Source organism: Plectropomus leopardus, chromosome 8 (assembly GCF_026936395.1).
Source record: "Plectropomus leopardus strain MGB_pleo_1.0 chromosome 8, ASM2693639v1, whole genome shotgun sequence".
In the NCBI taxonomy this organism is placed as follows: Eukaryota; Metazoa; Chordata; class Actinopteri; order Perciformes; family Serranidae; genus Plectropomus; species Plectropomus leopardus.
Genome location: NC_142183.1, coordinates 18,607,906 through 18,627,162, shown reverse-complemented (window position 1 = coordinate 18,627,162; position 19,257 = coordinate 18,607,906). Strand labels below are relative to the sequence as shown.

The 19,257-nt window shown below is 39.5% G+C and overlaps 1 protein-coding gene across 3 annotated transcripts in view; it reads left to right on the top strand.

Annotated features, from left to right (window-relative positions):
* The first annotated feature begins 2,327 nt into the window (after window positions 1-2,327).
* The window catches only part of chrnb5b (cholinergic receptor, nicotinic, beta 5b), a 30,044-nt gene continuing 13,114 nt past the window's right edge, over window positions 2,328-19,257 (top strand). Inside the window, exons 1-2 of one of the 3 annotated variants that reach the window (XM_088081025.1) lie at window positions 2,328-2,541; window positions 2,643-2,772. Coding sequence is in view for 1 of the 3 variants with exons in the window: in XM_088081024.1 (XP_087937150.1) it covers window positions 8,470-8,521 (52 nt within the window). In the remaining 2 variants the exon portion in view is untranslated. Of the gene's footprint in view, window positions 2,542-2,642; window positions 2,773-7,951; window positions 8,522-17,196; window positions 17,335-19,257 lie in introns of those variants that run through there. The other 2 variants (XM_088081024.1, XM_088081026.1) reach the window with 2 other exon arrangements.

The following is a 19,257-nucleotide window of genomic DNA, read 5'->3' as shown; positions in this document are numbered from 1 at the left end:
AGAGGCTTTATGTGGAGGAGGGCTGCTGTAGAGACAGCAAAGCCATGTGTGTACACTCCACCCTGCACAGCCTATAAGGCCGCTTTAAAATTTGATCAACCTACATACTTGCCTTTGTGTGGTTGAGATCATTTGCTCTGAGGTGGAATTTTCCACATTGTCAGAAGTTATGTGGAATCTAATGCTTTACAAAACCAACGCTCAACCCAACACTCAGATGAGAAATTTCAGAAAATTAGAATATCCTCGTTGGATTTGCTCACTTCCTTCGACTTGCTTTGGTTTTGGGGACACACCTGGGGCTCTCAAAGAAGCCCACCTTCCTTTCTAATGTTACAGAAAACAGAATCAACCAGGATGCAGCGGAGCAGCAGGGACACTCAGAAGCAGCATGGAAGCTGCGGGCTCCGTCAGAACATTTAATTGAGTTGAGCCTTGATAAGATTGCTACCATTTTCCCAACATTTTTCTCCCACCCAATGAGAGCTCAGCAGGGGTTTACAGGCCTGTTTGGTTTAAGACATATGAGAGGAGAGCTACAGGGTTTGAAGAGAAAGAGTGAAAGTAGGAAGGGGAGCACTGAGGTAAGATAAGAGGAGGTGGAAAAGGGAGCAGGCACATGAATGGAACAAAAGGACAAGGAGTAGAGTGCAAATAAAGGACACAAAGACCAGAGTGTGATCGTATGCATTCTTGTTGCATTAAAAAGCCAGATGTTAACGGGTGCTAGTGTTTTTTTTTTTTTTTTTTGTGCAGTGGGAATGAGACTCAAGAGACGGTGAAGCAACAGGAAGATTAGATAGAGACAGATGATGAAATGCATTCATCACTACACATTAAAGAGGTCCCATCGTACTGCACTGTAAAATCTGACATTGATTTTACTTTAAAATAAAAATTAGGACATTTAGGAAACTGATTACCTTGAAAAATGTAAGCACATATAAGTATTGATCTTAATTCAGTGTTTTCTTTATATCTAATTGTTAACTTTACTTAAAATTAAGTTACATTTACTTGATTTGTGAAGTGGTTGCAACTTTTTAAAAAAATGACAAGTTTAAATTGATCTTTCTAAGTTTGAGCAACTCCAGTTTTTTGCTTCCAGTATTTCCTTAAACATACAGAACTTACAGATCTCTGAACTTCATTACTGGCAAAATCCTCTTTGTCATGATCGAGTAGAGTCAGACTGACTTAACCCTAACCTTAAGTGCAACAAAATTAAGAAAAATAATATCTAAATTTTGAGCAAACTTCAAAATTAGAATAAAGTTAACATACATTAAGGTTAATATTTGTATTTATTTTATTTTTCAAGCTAATCTTTTCTGAGATTATTTTAACTAAGATTAATCTTTCAGATTTTACAGTGTGATTCTGCCCCACCGGAGCCGGACAATGACCAGCTGTGACAGGCTACCAGTCTAGAATCTAGAAAGCCCCGTCTCACTCTGTCAGTCCAAGACACAAATGTCCCCCTGTGATGTGAATTTATTAGAACATTAATGCAGCTGTGGGAAATTGTCCACTTCACAAAAGGGAACAAAGTCTCTGTGTCTACGCTGCCTAAAGGCAAACAAACACTGTATTAGATGAGAGTAAACCAAACAAACTTAATCCACTGAGATGATATACAATATGATGATGCAGCTGCTGGGAAATGGATGCAGATGTTTGTTGTGACCCAGAGGAGTGTGTGGAGGAGGAGACGCAGGGTGTTGAGTGTGTGTCTGTGTGTTAGCGTGCATTATACACACATGGAGCTGTGTATAATATGTGGTTAATTCGATAATGCTGACAGAGTGCTTTGGCTGTGGTGGATATCAGGTTATCATTGCTGTAGGAGCTGGATTGATGAATCATTATGCAAATGTGAAACACTTCAGCACCTTGACTACCAGACTGAACCAAAGGAGCATCAAATGGGGAACAAATGTGACCAAACAACAAAAATCCTCTGAAAGGATGTTTCCTGAGATCTTATATGTATCGGTTTTAAAAATTTTGGATGAAATGGTTAAATGTGTGTGGTTTAAATGTATATATATATATATATATATATATATATATATATATATATATATATATATATATATATATATATATATATATATATATATATGTATATATATATTTAATATCCTCATAATTTTATGTATTTTTACTTTCCAAGTGCCAATTGATTTTGGTTTAGTGCCTAAAGAAAGATCAATTTCTAGAGAAAGTTTGTTCCCAGGAGACAGGACATGCTGCACTGATTGTAACTGACTCAAAGGCGCCGCACACTCACACAGGTGTTCTCACTTACTCTGATTTAAGATGACTGGACCTCTGATCAGGAAGCTGGAAACATGTGAGGTCGCTAACACTCTGATGCTGTATCCACGTTCCTTAGGATGGATGGTAGAGACTGAAAATATTCCCTTTCTAACAACTTTGAGCATTCATATCATCAGACAGTTCAAGGCGGCTGCAGTGTTGATTCTGTGAGAGTCCTGTGTATCCATTTTGAACATTGGACTCTGGCATGGACTACAGGCATGTATAGCAACCTTTCCTTAGTACTCCACTGATTTAACATCACACACCCACTGGAGTTACTTTGTTCGACTAATGATGGACTTTTTTTTTTTTCAAAGATCAAAATCAAGGCTGCAGAACCAGAGTTATCATCTTTTTGATTCCACTCATAAATCTCACTTGCAAAAACCTGCTGCCGACATTACTTGCAATGCAACTAAACAGCCAACAGCTCATGCAGAGATTCAGGTGAGTTGTGCTTGTAGTGGACTACAGAGGTCTGGTAAGATCACTTTTTTTCCAACTCCACACCTTCAGATTTATTTCTTACAATTTTAAACTTGAAGTCTTTATTGACAACTGAGGGCTCACTGATGCTCAAAGTTAGATATATTGAGATAGATTGAGCCTTCTGTTCGTACTCTGTGCTCATTTCATCCATATTTGTGCACATTTTGTTGCAATGTATTTAATGGCCTCATAGACCACAACGTTGCCTGTTCAAAGGCACAGGTTTATTGTTGTCTGAAACTTTTGAGTCTATCTAACACCATCTATTTGTTGTATCTCTGCTATCATAAAGGATGATTGGAAGTAGAAGAGCGGTGATGTTTATGTTTAAAATAATGGAACATAAATGAGCCTTAATGCTGACTTAAGTGAATCAAGTGATCACTTGAGGCAGTTTTTCAGATTCAGTGCATATAAAGTAGTACTCCTACCTGTAAACAACCTTTGATGAGTAGAATTAGGAGTTCCCCTTAAAGTGCCTGCAGCTTCTGGAAACATTAGTTCCCCATTTATGCTTATGACTTATGTGTTTAAGTAATTCTTTGTACAAGTTTGAAAAAAAAAATATATCAATATGTTAATGGATTACTGATCTCAAGTACCTTTGGTCCAGTATTGAGTCTTTGGAGCAATGGAGGACTGTCAATTTATGTCCACTCAAAGTGCTAGTTTTTGCCACTGACAGGCTCACATTGTTATTTTAAGTGTCTGACAACACTGTGAAAAGGATCCCAGAGAAATAACGTTTCTTTTTAGCTTCCATTTGACCTGGTCTGTTTGTTACTGTTTTCCTGCAACAACTCAACTTGCAAGACTTCAATCGAAACTTCTACTTGAGCGAGACTTTGTTAGACACAATAAGAAACACACCTGACTGAGCCAAAGGTAAGCAAAAATGCTTTAATTCTTTGTCAGACGCTTCTAATAAAATCTGAGCCTGTCAATGGCAAAGAAAAGCACTTTTAGTGGACGTACATTTACGGTGGGCTTTTGCCCTGAAGATTACAGTGCAGCCTATTTGGCTGCTGCCAGCTGCAGTACAGTTTGGGCATTTTTTTTTACCCAATATTTACTTAGAGCAAAAAATATAGGAAAATAGGGTCTGGGTTGAAATATTTTAAAGTTTCCCTATAAATCTGAGATGTAAAGTCCTCACAAATGCTTCAGTGAAGCCATCTGTATTTGCATCAGACAGTATGTTTGTGTGTGCATGCATGTCAGTCTTCTAGCAATCACTTATAGTATTTTAAAAACATGGGAACAAAGTGTTTATGGATTTCAGTTTTCGTGTGTGTGTGTGTGTGTGTTTGCAGGCTGGCTCTTCAGAGCCCCAGCAGACCCCACAGAGAGCTCTAAGTAGCTCTGATTAAATTTGGCCTCCCTCTGCTCCTCTCCATTGCTTTTAGGATGCAGAGATAATGTTCATTAGGAGAGACGGGTGGGGACTTTGGGAGGCGGATGCTCGTATGTTGCTAAAGTGTGGCTGTAATGGGGAGTGATGGGAGGGTAACACAATTTGGTTGCATTTGGAGCTGTGGCTAGGGGTTGATTTTATGGAGTGTGTGTGTGCATGAGTGTACGAAGCGTAAAATGCCTCTGTTGTGTGAGCAAAGGAGTGAGGCCAAAGTTCAGGTGAGAGTTAGACACTGCGTCCCTGCATGTTCTCTTGGCTGCACATGGTTGAGGAGTCTCACATTACACAGCATTTATTCCGAAACTGGTCGCTTTGTTTCTTTTTCCAACTTTCAGGAACAGTGTCTGTATGCAGCCTAAATCTTTGAAACTTGGGAATATTTACTTGATTTCTTTTAAAAACATGGTAAGAAACAAACGTTAACAAAAGTTAAAAGGCCCCAAAGTTAATGAAAAAAGTAAAAGAAAATTAAGGGGGGAAAAAAATGGTTCCCTAGGTCTTTAAAAATGACTTTCTAAATCTAGTAATATCTTGCAATCTGTTGAACATTTCTTACCAGGGTAAATCCACAAATCAGTTCTTAGTGGCCTTGTCTAAAAAAGGGTTACCAGTGAGAGTCCTGTGAGACGGAGTCTGGTCTTTTCTGAGCTGAGCTGTAGATCTTTACAACAAGTCACCAAACGAACAAAGCAGATCTCAACATACTCTCATCACTTTTTGTCATATTTTGGAGTTTGGGCAGAAGCCCTGAGTATTAATTACTGTAAATGATGCTGAGGGCAGCCGTTTGCATTATATCTTGACTCAGAAGGGGTTGGCAGTAATAAGGATCGGAGTATGCACGGAGTATGTTCGTGTGCACATGATATGCGGCAGAACAGCGTCAGGTGAAAACATGGCCAGACAGAACTGGTCACGGTGTTATTATACGCTGGCGGACAGCCGGATGGCACCCGCCAGTGGATGGGTCGAACAAACTTGGGCTTTGATGCAGGAGTCCGTCTGGTGTTTGCTTCCTGTTTGATTGTAATGTTTTTTTCCCACATCTTATCACGTGCCTTCTTTCCCTAATCCTAACCATCCATGACTGTCGCCTAATTCTAACTATCAGTACCAGCATGTGCATAAGCTGACGTTCCTGGTGTTGGTTGCCATGTGCTGTTGTTATGGAAACATAACCACCTGCAGCATCATCCCACCATGCGCATTTGTTGACATCATGGTAGCAGCATCCCGGAACATAAATAGCTTATGCAGAAGGATACATAATATTTAGAAAAGGAAGTCTACTGAAAAGCTGCAATATGTGATGACTTGGGATAAGAACATGTTGGTCTCATGCAGACACTAAACGGTGCCTCCGCCCTCATGACACCGGGGACAAAGCCCAAGCATCCTGGGAGTGAGACCAGCCTGGATGCCTTACGATCCTTGGTCAAATTTGACATTTTCACGTAGGTCATGTCATGTAGGTTGTTTGCTTGGATGATATCATTGCTGTTTCCCATAATGCAGGGGATTTTGAAAACTGTAAAACACAGATAGTGGAAGTGAGGGAAAATGTCGGCCTAAATAATCAGCCAATGGCAGGCTTAAAAACACAATTTACCTTTGGTGAGTCCAACGAATGTTTTCCTAACCTTCACTAAGTTAGAGAGCTTTAGAGGTGCTGATAGGAACATTTATTTTTACCTTTTGACAGAACCAGGCTAGCTGCCCCTCCCCCATTTCCAGTTTTTATTCTAAGCTAAGCTAACAAGCTGCTGGCCCTTGCTTCAAATATGAGAGGGGCATCAATCATCTCATCTAACGCTTGGCAAGACAGTGAGCGCGTATTCCCCAAAGGTTTAACTATTCCTTCCACAGCCTTCTCTCATTTCTCTCCACATTGAATATTATCATCACCTTAAAACAAGTTTAAATCCTCTTCTTCACAATCTTTGATGGCCAGCCTAATTTTATTTCCCCTTTGTGCTTCCTTTCCTGTGCTTCCTCTCCTCCTCTTCATCCCTTTGTGTCCACAAAGTGAAATAATTAGCTGGAGTTGTTTTGTGAAGCACAGTTAAGACCATGTCTTCGTCCTGCCCTCTCCTCTGCTCACATCACCAAAGGGACCTCTGGGGCAGTTATACTGCATTGACGTGTGCAGACTGAAGAAGCCTGCAGCCTTTCCACTCACACGGACACACACGGACACACACCCCTCTTTTCCTCTGTAATGCCTGATCAGACCCATGACCCAATAGCTGAGGCTGCTTGAACACATCATGAGTGTGCAATAAAAAGGATTGCCAGTCATGGTTCTCCTTCCTTCCTTCCCGCCTGACAATGAGAGAAAAGCTGCTGCAGAAAGGCAGATATGATTAGCAGTTATTGCTTTGCTCCTTTTATTGTTATTATCACGTCTGTCTTTGTGTCCTGATAAATTTAAACATTCGATTTGATGAAGTGACAATTGAGAAAATGCTGTCAGCTTTTAGTGCCCTCTTGATTACAGGACAGTCTTCTTGGTTTATGCTACTAAAATATCCTTTAGCAAGTTTTCCCCTGCCCTGTTGTTGTCCTTTAGCTGACCTTTGACCTCCCTGTTATTAAAAAATAGATCCCCCAACTCAAAATTCTGAAATAAAAATAAAAAACACCAAGAAAAGAAAATATTAAAAATCATTGAAAAAATACAACAACAACAGCAACAAAAAAGTCCAAATTATTTAAAAAAAATATATTGAAAAAAATCAAAATAGCTGGCAAATTATTTTCTGTGAATCAACGGACTGATTAATCAACTAATCATTGCAGCTGTATAAACTGTTTGGTCATTTCATTTATAACAAAACATCATACTCTGTAAACTCTTCTCGTGGCTTTTTTAATGCAAAAATATTAATGTGTGAAGTAATTAAAACTATCAGATAAATGTAGTGGAGTAAAAAGTCTCTGAGATGCAGTGGATTAAAATGTATAAAAAAAGCTATATATATATATCTATATATATCTATATATCTATATCTATATCTATATCTATATATATATATATATATATATATACCTGAAAATAAGAAAAAAGTAACAAAGACAACCAAGAAAATTACCTTAAGTGTGCTGCTCATTCTTGCATAAAACTATTACAAATAGAAATATAGTTTTCTAGACATTTCCCCCCATTTTTTTCTTGGATAATTTTCTTATACCCCTCCCCTCTTTTTTAAAACTAATTTTTAAAACATTTCCTTGTCACCTTTTGATAATTTCTTGCAATTTTCGGGACATTTCTTGCCAAATTGGTCCTTTCCTTTACCCTGGTGTATTCCTCAGTCTTCAAAGGGTCAAAAAGCTTGTGAAAGGTGTCTGAACAAGAAAACTAATGCTGATCCAGGTTTTAAAAGGTTAATGCAGATAAAAAACTGGCTTTCTGCCAAGGACCTGCTTTTACACAACTTAAGATTTGATTTTCTCTTCAAAGTGCAGAATTTTAAGAGAGAAAGTTCTTTTTGTGGTTTTAACCACAGCCCAACCAAAGAAAACGCTTTGACTTCCTGTGACTGCTCCCTCATGAGCTTCTTTAATGTGTGTTTTAATTAACTTAAAGTACATTTTCTATGAGGGGGTTTCAACTTTGATTGGAGGAGATAAGCTTTCATGGCTGCCGGGTAAATGTCTCCCCGAGGGAGATTTCTGACTCTTATCGCTTCCTGTTTGTTTTCATGTCACACGGTGTCGATCAAGACGGCGGAGAGTGAAACTGACGCCCGGCGGGGAGCGCGCAGGGCGGGCAGGGGGACGCGAGGACCAGGGCGCTTAAATGTTTTATCTGAAGAATGGCCGCCTCGCCGATAACAGGATTGTCGTATCCCCAGTAGCTCCTGACCCATATTCCCGAGGAAAAACGTTGTTTGTAAGAAGAATTAAGGGGGACTCTGTTCTCTACAGCCGGTTTCTGCTGCGCGCAATCACAGCTCCAGGAGCAGCGGTGGAGTCGGTGCGCTCTGGCAGAAAGCATCCAGCCTCCTCCTCTTCTGTGGGCTCACACAGCATCACTGCTGCGCTCCATGTCTAAAAGCCTCAGCAATCCGCCGTCATTAGCGGAAACCCCTGCAATGAAACCGCTATAAGCCAGCCCGCCCTTTTTATTTTTTGTTTTACTTACTTAACGCTGAGGGCAGAAAAGACGGAAACCAAGGCGAGAGACACTCCTCATCTGTAAGTTTTCGTGTGTTTGACGCACTGGAGGGGAGGAAGAGATGGCAGCCCCGGTGAAAGCAGCGTTGGGTCTCCTGGTTCTCACCGCGGCAAGTGAGTAATCCTTTTAAATCCTCCCGGAATGGGACGGGACATAGGGGTTTGCGTATATTAATCACAGTCTTGGGCTGTCCTTTGTAAAATAGCACACTTTCTCTGGGCTCTGTGCATGCTAATTAATGTTATGGGTTTGGGAAGTGTTGTGAATGTTAGGAACTTAATTTAATACCACATGCGATTTGTAGAACAGCACAACTCCGCTCCTATAGGCTAATGCTCTGTGATTTATTTATTTATTTTTTTTAATTTTGATGAATTGTTTATTAAAACACAAATTAGACTGTACAGACCACACGTGATACCGGAAAGCTGGTGGGAAAAATAGTGGCATTTCCGTACGTCAGACAGTTTAGCACGTGATTTTACAGCACGCCTCAATTAACTTCCCCCTCTTTTACACAACAAACCCAAGAGTCATACTTGGTTAATAAGCGCGCGGGTGTGATGCTGGAGAAGGGTGCACTGCTTCTGCACACATTCCCTGTTGTATGATATGTCTCTAACTGCGGACACAAATCTAGTTTTAAGTCTCATTGTGGTATTGTGTGGCCCTCACTTAATGGCCTGCAGTGTGTGCCAAGGTCCTCTGGTAATAATAACAGGCACCCAAATGGCCTGTCTCTATACACAGAACCTTAACTTAGATTATCTCAATCAGATGTTGTACAGTAGGAGACTTTTCTTTTTTTGTTTCTATCAGCACATCAAGGCACTAGAGGGGAATCCCTTTCATGAGCTGTCCATGGTGCTGAAATCAGATCTGAACGTGTCAGTGCAAAATCTGCTGCAGCACTCAACAGGCTCAGTACACACTGTCTGCTTCCTCAGATGCAATGAGTGTGAATGGATAGATAAATTGATAGATAGATAGTGTTGCGTAAAATCTTGTACTCTTGAACCGATGAACGAGAACGTAAACTAGATAAAAAAAATAACACAAACTTAACAAGTAATTAAACTTGGTGGGTAAAGAAATAAAAACGGTGAGCCTCAGTTGTCCTTACTTTAATATATGTTTATTACATTTATCTGATCAGAGAAGCTTTTGGCACAACACATGTGCTCAGGCAGAGACATACCAAAAACCCTACAGTAACAGAAGTATTGCTCATCTTTAAATAGTACATTTCACATGTGACATAGATGTGCCTGTCAGTGTAGTATAAAGGTCTCTTAGGACTTGCTCTTGCTCTTAACATTCAGACACTGTAGAGCCTCCTGACATGTCGGCATGCAGACAGTGAAGGCCTCTGAAAATACCTTAACATGACCATGGATGAATCATACATTTATACAAGTATTCATGATTACATTGACATAAATTAATAGTATAAAATAATAATTTTCTACGACAGACAGATAGCTAGACAGATAGAGACGATCCTGATGATAAAGAGGGCAAGTGGGTTATTGTATAAAATACATATCCGAATAAGTTATGTTTATGTGTCACTTTAACAGTACAAACACAAAATTCATTGGGGGGATAGTATGCATTTTTCATTTTATTGACCCCCTCCTTATAATTATAGTACCTTACATATGCTATAAACTATCTAAAACTATCTAACCCTTTGATTCCTGACAAATTGGCTTGATTCCTTTTAAGAACATAAGAAGAGAGATATGAGTAAATTTACAAGAAATGACCCAAAATATTGGCAGAAAATTAGTAAAAGTTTCAAGAAAATAACCTGAAAATTTGCAATAAAAGTGCTAAAAATAACACAAGAATTTTTTTCTATCAAATAATTTTACATACATCATCATAATAAATATATATACCATTTTCTAACCCCCACCCCTAGTTTTCTTCTTAATTTTCTAAGAATTTTCTGTCTTACTCTCTTCATTTTCAGGCAGTTTTTCTTGTCCCCTTTAACCAATTTCTTGCAGTTTGCAGGCATTTCTCACCAAGCTGCACATTCCTTTTTAAATTTTTTTTTTTTTTAAAATAAATCAAACCATTTTGTTTTGGTTTCAAGGGTTTAAATGATTGTGATTGTGAATACAACACAAGAAAACTGGTGTCAACTGGTGATTTTTTTAAGGGTTAAGTGAATCTTGACCTAGAGAGCACATATGCTCTAATGATACTACTTTAAATCATTGCCAATTATTGGAGATTGTTTTGGCACAGCATGGTGGCTCACTTCCAGCAGCAGGCACCATAAACAATTACAACTGAGCACACAAAATGGAAACACATGAATGTGAAAAATATATGATATGAACAGTTCATATCAAGTAGACCGACAGGCAAAAAGCACAATGGTTGATGTAATAATGCAAACAGTCAAGTCTTAGTTCAGTCCAGTGCCTGCAGAGCAAACACATTTCAAGTTATCAAGTTTTCAACTGCAGACCTTTTGCAATATGTGCATCTATTCATTTAGTAAGTCTCCTTCTAATTGTATCCATCCTGTCCTTCCTTCCTCCCCCACTTCTCTTTCCTTGACCTCTTTATTCCTCCTTTTTTGTGGGAGAGATTCAACTTTGCCCCTTTCCTATGACTCTTCCAGTATCACCTGCCTGCAGCTGAGGCATTGCATGACCATGGCTATGTCACTCCTATCAAACTTCACCCAGCTGCTACAATGACACAATCCAGGCAGCCACTTTGTTGGGACATATTTGCTTTCAGTCATTTGTCACTCTCTGTGCCACTCTCTGTCACGTCATGCATGCCATATTTCTTTCTTTATTTCTGCATATATTTTCCCTGTCCTTCTGTTGTGCTGTAACCTATCTGACATGTTGAGTTGCTTATCACGCAATCCCGTCCACCGTGTCTCTCTCAGTATCAGTGCACACTGTAGTAAATGTGCATATGTGTGCTAAAGCGAGCCCTGATTAGATGTTTTGCTCATTTAAAGCTTGAAAAATGCCTAGGAATGTGAGAAGGGGAATCACACGCTATATGTGTGTGACAACCCTGACTCTGCTTCTCTGCAGAGCCTTGGGTGAAGCTTTACATGTGGGCAGACAGAAACATGCAGCTCAAAGTTTTGTCCTGAGGTTATTCTATGGCTGTTGTTTCTCACGGGTTTAAAAACTGCTTTCTCATAACTGCAGATGTATGTTTGGTTGAGAGGGCTCAGCATCGGTGAGTCAACACTTCATAGTAAACTATTAGTCATTGCGTGGGCACACTTGTTTGGATGTTGCTCTCTGAATGAGAGCGAGGATGAGCAGAGATGTATGTGGCTTTTGAGCCACAGAGAGCTGCTCAGATGTTTTTGGGAAAAAAACAACAGTGGGTGCATGTGAGAGTGACACTGAGGGAGTTGAGGACAGAAGAAAGCCACTTTTCTTGCTGCCATTGTCTCTTCTGTTCCTGTCACTGCTGAGAGGAAAGAGCAAAGCTGGACAGAAAGACACAAGGGAGGGGCTGGGACAGGAAAAGAAAACCATTGTAGTAAAAAAAAAGATTGCCAGAGTAAATGTTGGCTTTGTATGTTGTATGTCATTAAGAAATACTCTTGTTGCTAAAAACATGGCAACACCCACTTTTGCTGCTGGAGATGTCCCAAAATGTTGTTAAAAATGTCTGTTTTTGTTACAAACATGGCTGGAAATGTCACACTCCTGTTAAAAAAAATGCCATTTTTGTTGTATATACTTTTGTCAAATAATGCTGGATATGTCCCGAGCTCACATTCGCTTTTGTCATTACAAACTTCAATCTGTTGTTAAAATTTATTTATTTTTTTACAAACATGGCTTGAAATGTCCTTAACTTTTGTTAGAATACTCCCTCTTTGGTTGTTCTTGAACAGTGGTCTCTTGCTGTCTGATGTGTGTCCTGGGTCTCATCCTCTAACCATAACTTCTTCTGATGAGAAACTCAGCTCATAAACATGTAATCTGAACTACGTCATATGTATGAAACATACAAACGTAACATATCTGTGCATGAATGGCACATTTTATTTGGGTACTGGGCTGAGAATTAAATTGTTTGTTTTATCCTCACGTACGGATGACGAACTGTGGCGATGAAGTTATAGGGCAAACACAAACATCTTTCAGGCAATAGATCCACTGTGAGCAACGAGAAATGTCTTGCTGGAACTTGACCATGTGGCTGCAGATGCATATGAGTGGCATGTGGGTGTCTTTTATAGCACGACTGATACAAGCAGTGCACTGAGCAAAGCCAAAGACAGCTGAATCCTAAATTGTTTTGGCCTCAGAAAGGCCACCCCAGATGGCAAGGCACTGAATAATTCACTACCCTAAAAAAGAACCTACAGGATGCAGAATTTGGATGCTTTTTCTCTCTGAACACCGGACTGATGACACAGCCTGTTCTTCCATCTGCATCACCCAAACACAGCAGCGACATAGCGGTTTTAATGTTTTTTTTTGTTATATTTACGAGCTCTCTATGTTGCGATGGAGACGATATGTTGATTTGATCTGGTTTCGAAAGACTCTGAGAATAATCTTTGATTGTGGTTGAGCCTTTGCTTGTGAGATGATGGCATTTTTATTTTAGCGGCGATAAATTATTGAGGTGTGGAGAGTGCAGTGAGGCGGACCAGAGTGTGTGTATATGTGTGTCTGTGTGCATACATGTGTGATGGGACCTGCTGGTAGACTCCCTAATGCTCCGTTACATCGACCTCATACACATCTCATTTTAGCCTCATCTACTGTTTTAACATTAACAAGAGGCTTCTATACAGCCCATACTGCGCTGCTTCCTCAGTCCTTTCCACTTGTCACATGAAGCCTTAAAGAGTTTAGTCTTTTTTTGTGCTGGGTTTGTCTTTACGCAGCCCTCTTTGCATTTTTAAGACAACATGGCATCTCATCTTTCTCTCTGGCAGAAATCAGTGAGCAGCCAGAGGAAAGCAAAGGATAAAGGCACTACAGTAAGACCTCATTGCAGGTCATGGTGGTTTGGATAAGAATTTAATAAGTTGGGATTTTCAACAATGTATGTGCCTTAGTTTTTCTAAAAACACCAACCAATATGTGCTGATATTAAAGAGCTGAACCAGTGATTCAGTATTTCACATTCATAAAGTTAGGGGACAACCAAATCAATGCAGCAGAGGTTGAGAGGCTGGTTTTTAAGTCCCTTTATGGTTAGTTTTGTAGTCAAGACCACTTATACTGAGACCAACTCTAGACCAAAACAAGAGTGCATCAAGGCAGAGACAAGACCCAGACTTTGAGAGGTTGAGACTAAGTCAGGATTAAGATCTGTGCGAGTCCCAAACTGCACAGAAAACTTACAATAAAATTTGGAAAATGCAAACCATAGACACTCCGTAAATTGATCCTAAAGAACCATGTTCCCATAAAAACACAATCTACTCTATACAAGCGTGTGTGTGTGTAAGTGTGTCGTTAGAAATGTATTTATAAATTATTAAAAGCATTGTAAAGGTGAAGTTTATGTTTGGCATTTTACCTTTGTTTTCTATGAGCAAACAAAACAAATATTAAGGAGGTGAAATCAACTCAACCATCTTCATTCAACAACCCTTTTTTGCTCAGGCCGTTAAGTGATATCCCCAGTTGTGGTCTTCAGTAGTCTTTGTCTGAGATTGTGATGAGACCAGGCCACAAGGAATGCCACTCAGCCTTGCTTTCAATGTTTGCCGGTGGCCGCGTGCAGTATTGCAGCGAAAAAATCCCCTGAAGCCCAAAAAAGCATTTTCACCATAGATCACTATTATGATAATAAAAAAAACCTCTTTAAAATTGTTGACAGGACACCTTGATCTGCAAACAAGAGGAATTGTGGGTCTTTATATGGTGAATTTTTGATACTTGGAGGTTTTATATTTGGAAAACTTTCCTTGAGCAAAGCGAAGCATTTTAAAAATCAGTGACATCATCAAAATGTAAAGTCTATAAGCCGAGCGGGAACTTGCGAGCTTGGCCAGCAGGAAAAACACAACCACACACATCCAGTGGGCCACATATTTCAAGTATACCCAAATACTAGAAACTTTAATAAGTGTATATGCCAGTTGAACACCTCCACTGGACTAAACAGGCATGATCGTGGGGTCCTTTATTTAGTTGTTAGTATCATCTACGGATAAGATCGAGTAAAAGTGCAGTCTGAGCACACTGATCAATTTACAGCCATTAATAGTGCAACAGTGCAAACTACGTTTCAACACCACTGTGTCTTCATCACAGTCAGAGTCATTAAACTCTGATGAAGACACAGTGGTGTTGAAACGTTAGTCTGTTTGCACTATTAATGGCAGTAAATTGATCAGCATGCTCTGGTGCTTTTTTCTCCTTCACAAAGTGTCTGTCCTTGAGATGCACCTGATTTGGCCACATGCTGTTGGATAAAACACAGAGGAACCCTGTTTCAACTAGAAATGTGGTTAATTTTGGGATGAGAAAAGTAAATGAACTTCATATTTGCAATCACTGTGTTTGCGTTAGCGTTTGTTTTTGTTTTTTTCCTATTTTAACAGTGTAGATACTGACTGTAGTTATAATTCTGTGCATTTTGTGGCCAGCTATCTGTTTGTCACTGCTTGGTGGTTTGGCGGCCCTTGCTTTTATATTGAAGCCTTAATCCAATTAACGAAAGCACAGTAAAGCTTAAACATTGAGCTGGACTAACAGGATTTATAAAAAGTGTGGTCTCGACTCCCAGGCCACCAAAATCACACAAGTAGCTTTTAATGAATACAATACACACAATACTGCATGCTACTATGCAGCAATGTGCAACCGTATTAAACATAAACAATGAATTGTTGCCATGAATCATCACCATAATACGGCATGATCCTCTCTCATTTTATCAGATGATTATACTAATCTGGGAATTGTTTTTTCCCACACTCCATGCAGTTTATTGTTTATTGTGTGTTTGTGTGTGTGTATGTGTCTATTGTTCTTTTCTCATCTCATGTCTCAGCCTCCTTTCGCTGTCTAATCCTGACAGACAGAGCCCTGGGTTTCAGAGCCCTCTGAAGACATTTACCCTCGAGCTTTAGTGTCATGTCATAGTTGCTCAGATGTCGGACACTTCTCCCGTCTCTTCCTCAGATGGAAGCCTGCTGGAGGTTAATGTGGACTGACCAAGTGTAGAATATATCTCTATTTCCTGCACCTGCCTTTAAAGCTCAGTAGTTCCTCTTTTCAGTTTGATTCTGACATGTCTCTGAAAATATTTCTATCTTGGACATATATTGATGTGACAGCTGGCAACCAGAGCAAGCAAAGTGCCAAAATAAACAATATTCATGGTTGTCCAGAGCTGCCAACTGCACATTTTTGTGATGCCTGGACACAAGGATATTGCTGATATCAGTGTTTGCACATCTGTTTCAATAGATAGTCGACTATAGCACAATATCTCCTGCTGAAAATGTTCGTCCATTGTAGCTTAAATTGAATCTGGCCATACTGTTGTCATATGCAGGGTTAGGATAGTGACAAACTCTACCAGAATATTTGACTATTTGGATATTAATTTATTGGGTAAGTATTGCATTTTCAGTTTTGGGATTTGGATATTATTTTTTCCTTGACAAAAACAAAGAAATAATGAATAAATAAAAATCTCAAACCTTAAATTTGTTGGAGCTTGAGAAGCTAATATGCTGTTTCTGCTCTTCTGTGTCACTGCGCTTTGTCTGGCGTTTTCTCAGATTCAGACCCTATTATATAAGCTTTTTTTGTGGGTGTGTAATTTACCCATGATACGAAAAAAACCCCACAAAACATCATTATGTTGCAAAAAGTGCATTGATATTACCTCTTCCGACCAAAACCCCTCAGGATTATAAACATGCCTAAAACACGCAACACTTTTTGTGTGTTTTAATTAACACATAACAAAACTGTAGAATAACAATCTAATACCTCAAGACGTGTTGCAGCATTGTGCTGTCCATCTCTGCTGAGAACAGAGAAATGTCTGGCTGAGTCCTCCCCATATTCAGCACCCCACACTCTCCCCACTCGGCTGAAGCTCTGGAGCCCAAAAAATGGCAGAGTTCTGATCTTTTTTTTGGTTTTGGTTTAAGGTGAATTTTCGTTGAATGGACAAAAGGAGACCACAGTTTTCTCAGAGCTCACTGTGGTCTGGACAGACGTCATTTCAAACGCACTACATAGTAGAGGACTGACAGTTTTTATCCTTCAGTATGACATCAACACAAACTCTTCCTACACCTGACTGGACACTTTGCTGACTCATCTGTCTTCTGAATCTTGAATGGTTGTTTCCAGATGTAGGTCTTCAGCTAATAGAAAGAAAGCCTGGCTGTGTGTGAGGCTGAGTTTTCCAGTAAATGTCATGAAAATATAAAAGAATATTTTATTAAAGATATCCTGATTCAGTCATCTTGGATATACAAAGTCTGGAGAGAACTGAGGCTTTTATTGCAGCATTTCTTGTCAAATTGCTTATTGCCTTTTTCCAATGTTAAAAAAAAAATAAATAAAAAATTCAGGTTCCATACATATAATTGCTTGTGAAAGAAAGAAGAATTGATGGCAATCCAGGTTCTAAAGGGTTAAGCAAAGTGTGGATATAAATGCATGTCTGAGAGACAAACAGGTGGGGACAAAGGTACAAAACTAACAGGTCAAACATTCAGAACAAAAAGACACAAAGGCATGAAGACACACCAGAAAACAGGTGTGTAATCTGGGGACATGACGAGCGAATTGGAAGCAGATGTGTAAGTGCTGCATGAGGAAAGAATGGCAGGAAATATAAACAACTGGGAGACTGACAATAGAGGAAGGAATCTGAGGGGACTTGTTGCCGTGACAGATTTCAATTTCGCTACAGTGCTCAGCTGAAGGTAAAGGTCCAGAGAAAAACCTCCTTACTTACAGAAGATTAGTTACTTTTCAGGCTCTCTGGTGTCGTGTTCATGTTCCCAAGATAACTCGTATTGAGACTTAGATTAATCTTAATTAATCATACTTAAAGTACTTTTTTTAAAGATGGAGTCTTCTGGTGCTTTACACAGATTTGACCTCTTATGTAATCCACTGCTCTCTCTTTTTTCGTTCTTGTCACCCCCCAGTTTGTATTGTATGAAGCCATAGCTACCAGTCATGTCAAGCAAAGTTTATTTATGACGCACAAACAATGCAGTCACACAAGCCTTCTGGAAAATTAGGGGCATAAAAACGAATTTAAGACAACAGAGAAGAACAGGTACAAGACAAAACACAAAAGAAAAGGCTTTTAAATGAAAGCGGGTGTGACAGTGAGTGCCTGTTTGCTTGTACAGGAGTAAAACAGGTTAATATTTATATTTTCAGCAGAGAGGCAGCAGAATATGCAGATTAAAAAAACCCAAAACAAAACAAACAAGCCAAAATAAGGTAACTTGGATTTTTTTCATAAGTTTAAAAGTCTGGCAACAGCCGCGATTTTCAAATCACCCACTATCACTGAAGCTCTGTGACCCAGTCAGACATAGTTCTTTGTTGATTAAATGAAACAAAATCAGCCCTGCGGGTGCTCTGTGACTGTGTGTGTGTGCATGTGTTCAAACATGACTCATTATTTGCATATAGGCTGCAGATTGCGTGCATTGCTTACATGCAATATGTTCAATGAAATGTCTGTAAGGGAAAAATGTATAGAGATTTTTGCATATATATGTGTATTGGACTGTCACTAAATACAGTATTAAATCATGTCTGTGATCTCAGAAACAGATCAGAGAGGCACACACCCGCGTGGCATGCGGTCACACGCACACACACACACACACACACACACACACACACACACACACACATCAATCTCATTATACACTCATTTCATCTGAGGACCTAATTGGTGAGACCTCACAGCACGAGATTTAGCCATCGCTTCACCAACTACTGCTCTGGACGTTTGTGTGCCTCGGATATTGTTGGGTTTTCTCATCATGATCCCGTTTAACTGATAATCAAGAGTCAGCAATAATCAGGGAGCTGACAAACAAGTCACTATAGGCTTGAGTGGTATCTTTTTAGTCAAACCTTTAGACCTTGCTGACATTTCATTGTTAATACGTTATATGATTATAATTGTGAAAAAAAAACAACAACAAACAACAGGCACTCCCTTTGAAGTGGCAAGTTTGTTACATTCCACAAGCTCTCTTTGCAAAGGCTAATAAACTACACTTCACAAAATGTCAAGAAAGCAAATATTCTGACCGACGCATTACGTGGTGCATGTACACATCACGACACGTAGGTGGGGGCGGAGCGGAGTTTTATACTAGCTACACAGACTCCATTTTTGCAGCGTGTGCTTGCTGCCAGCGTTACTGTGTGTATATTGAGTTTTGCCAAGTGATTATGCAATTGTTGATGAAGGGTTTGGAAGCATAGGGTATATTAACTGTTACTCAATTAATTAACTGGGTTATTTTGACTACTGGGATACACTGATGCTATTGATTTATTTTAATGTGAAATGTTTAAAAATGAGGTTGCTTTGCTGTTTTACAATGAGGTATTCCTTTTAATCATTTTCAAACAGATTGTGCTAATTTTCTACACAGTTCTACGTAGGTTTTTAGCTGCTGGAGGCTCACAGAGCCGCATACAGTGAAGAAAAATAGACTAGTTGTATAAAAATAGAGAAAAAGCTGTGTGATGCCTGCGTGGCACAGCTTTTGAGGTCAGTTTATCAGCTTCAGTGGCTTGTGGGCATACTGTGGCAGATATGTCGCACTGCAAATGTGTCCCATGCATGTCAGCTGTTACACTTATTT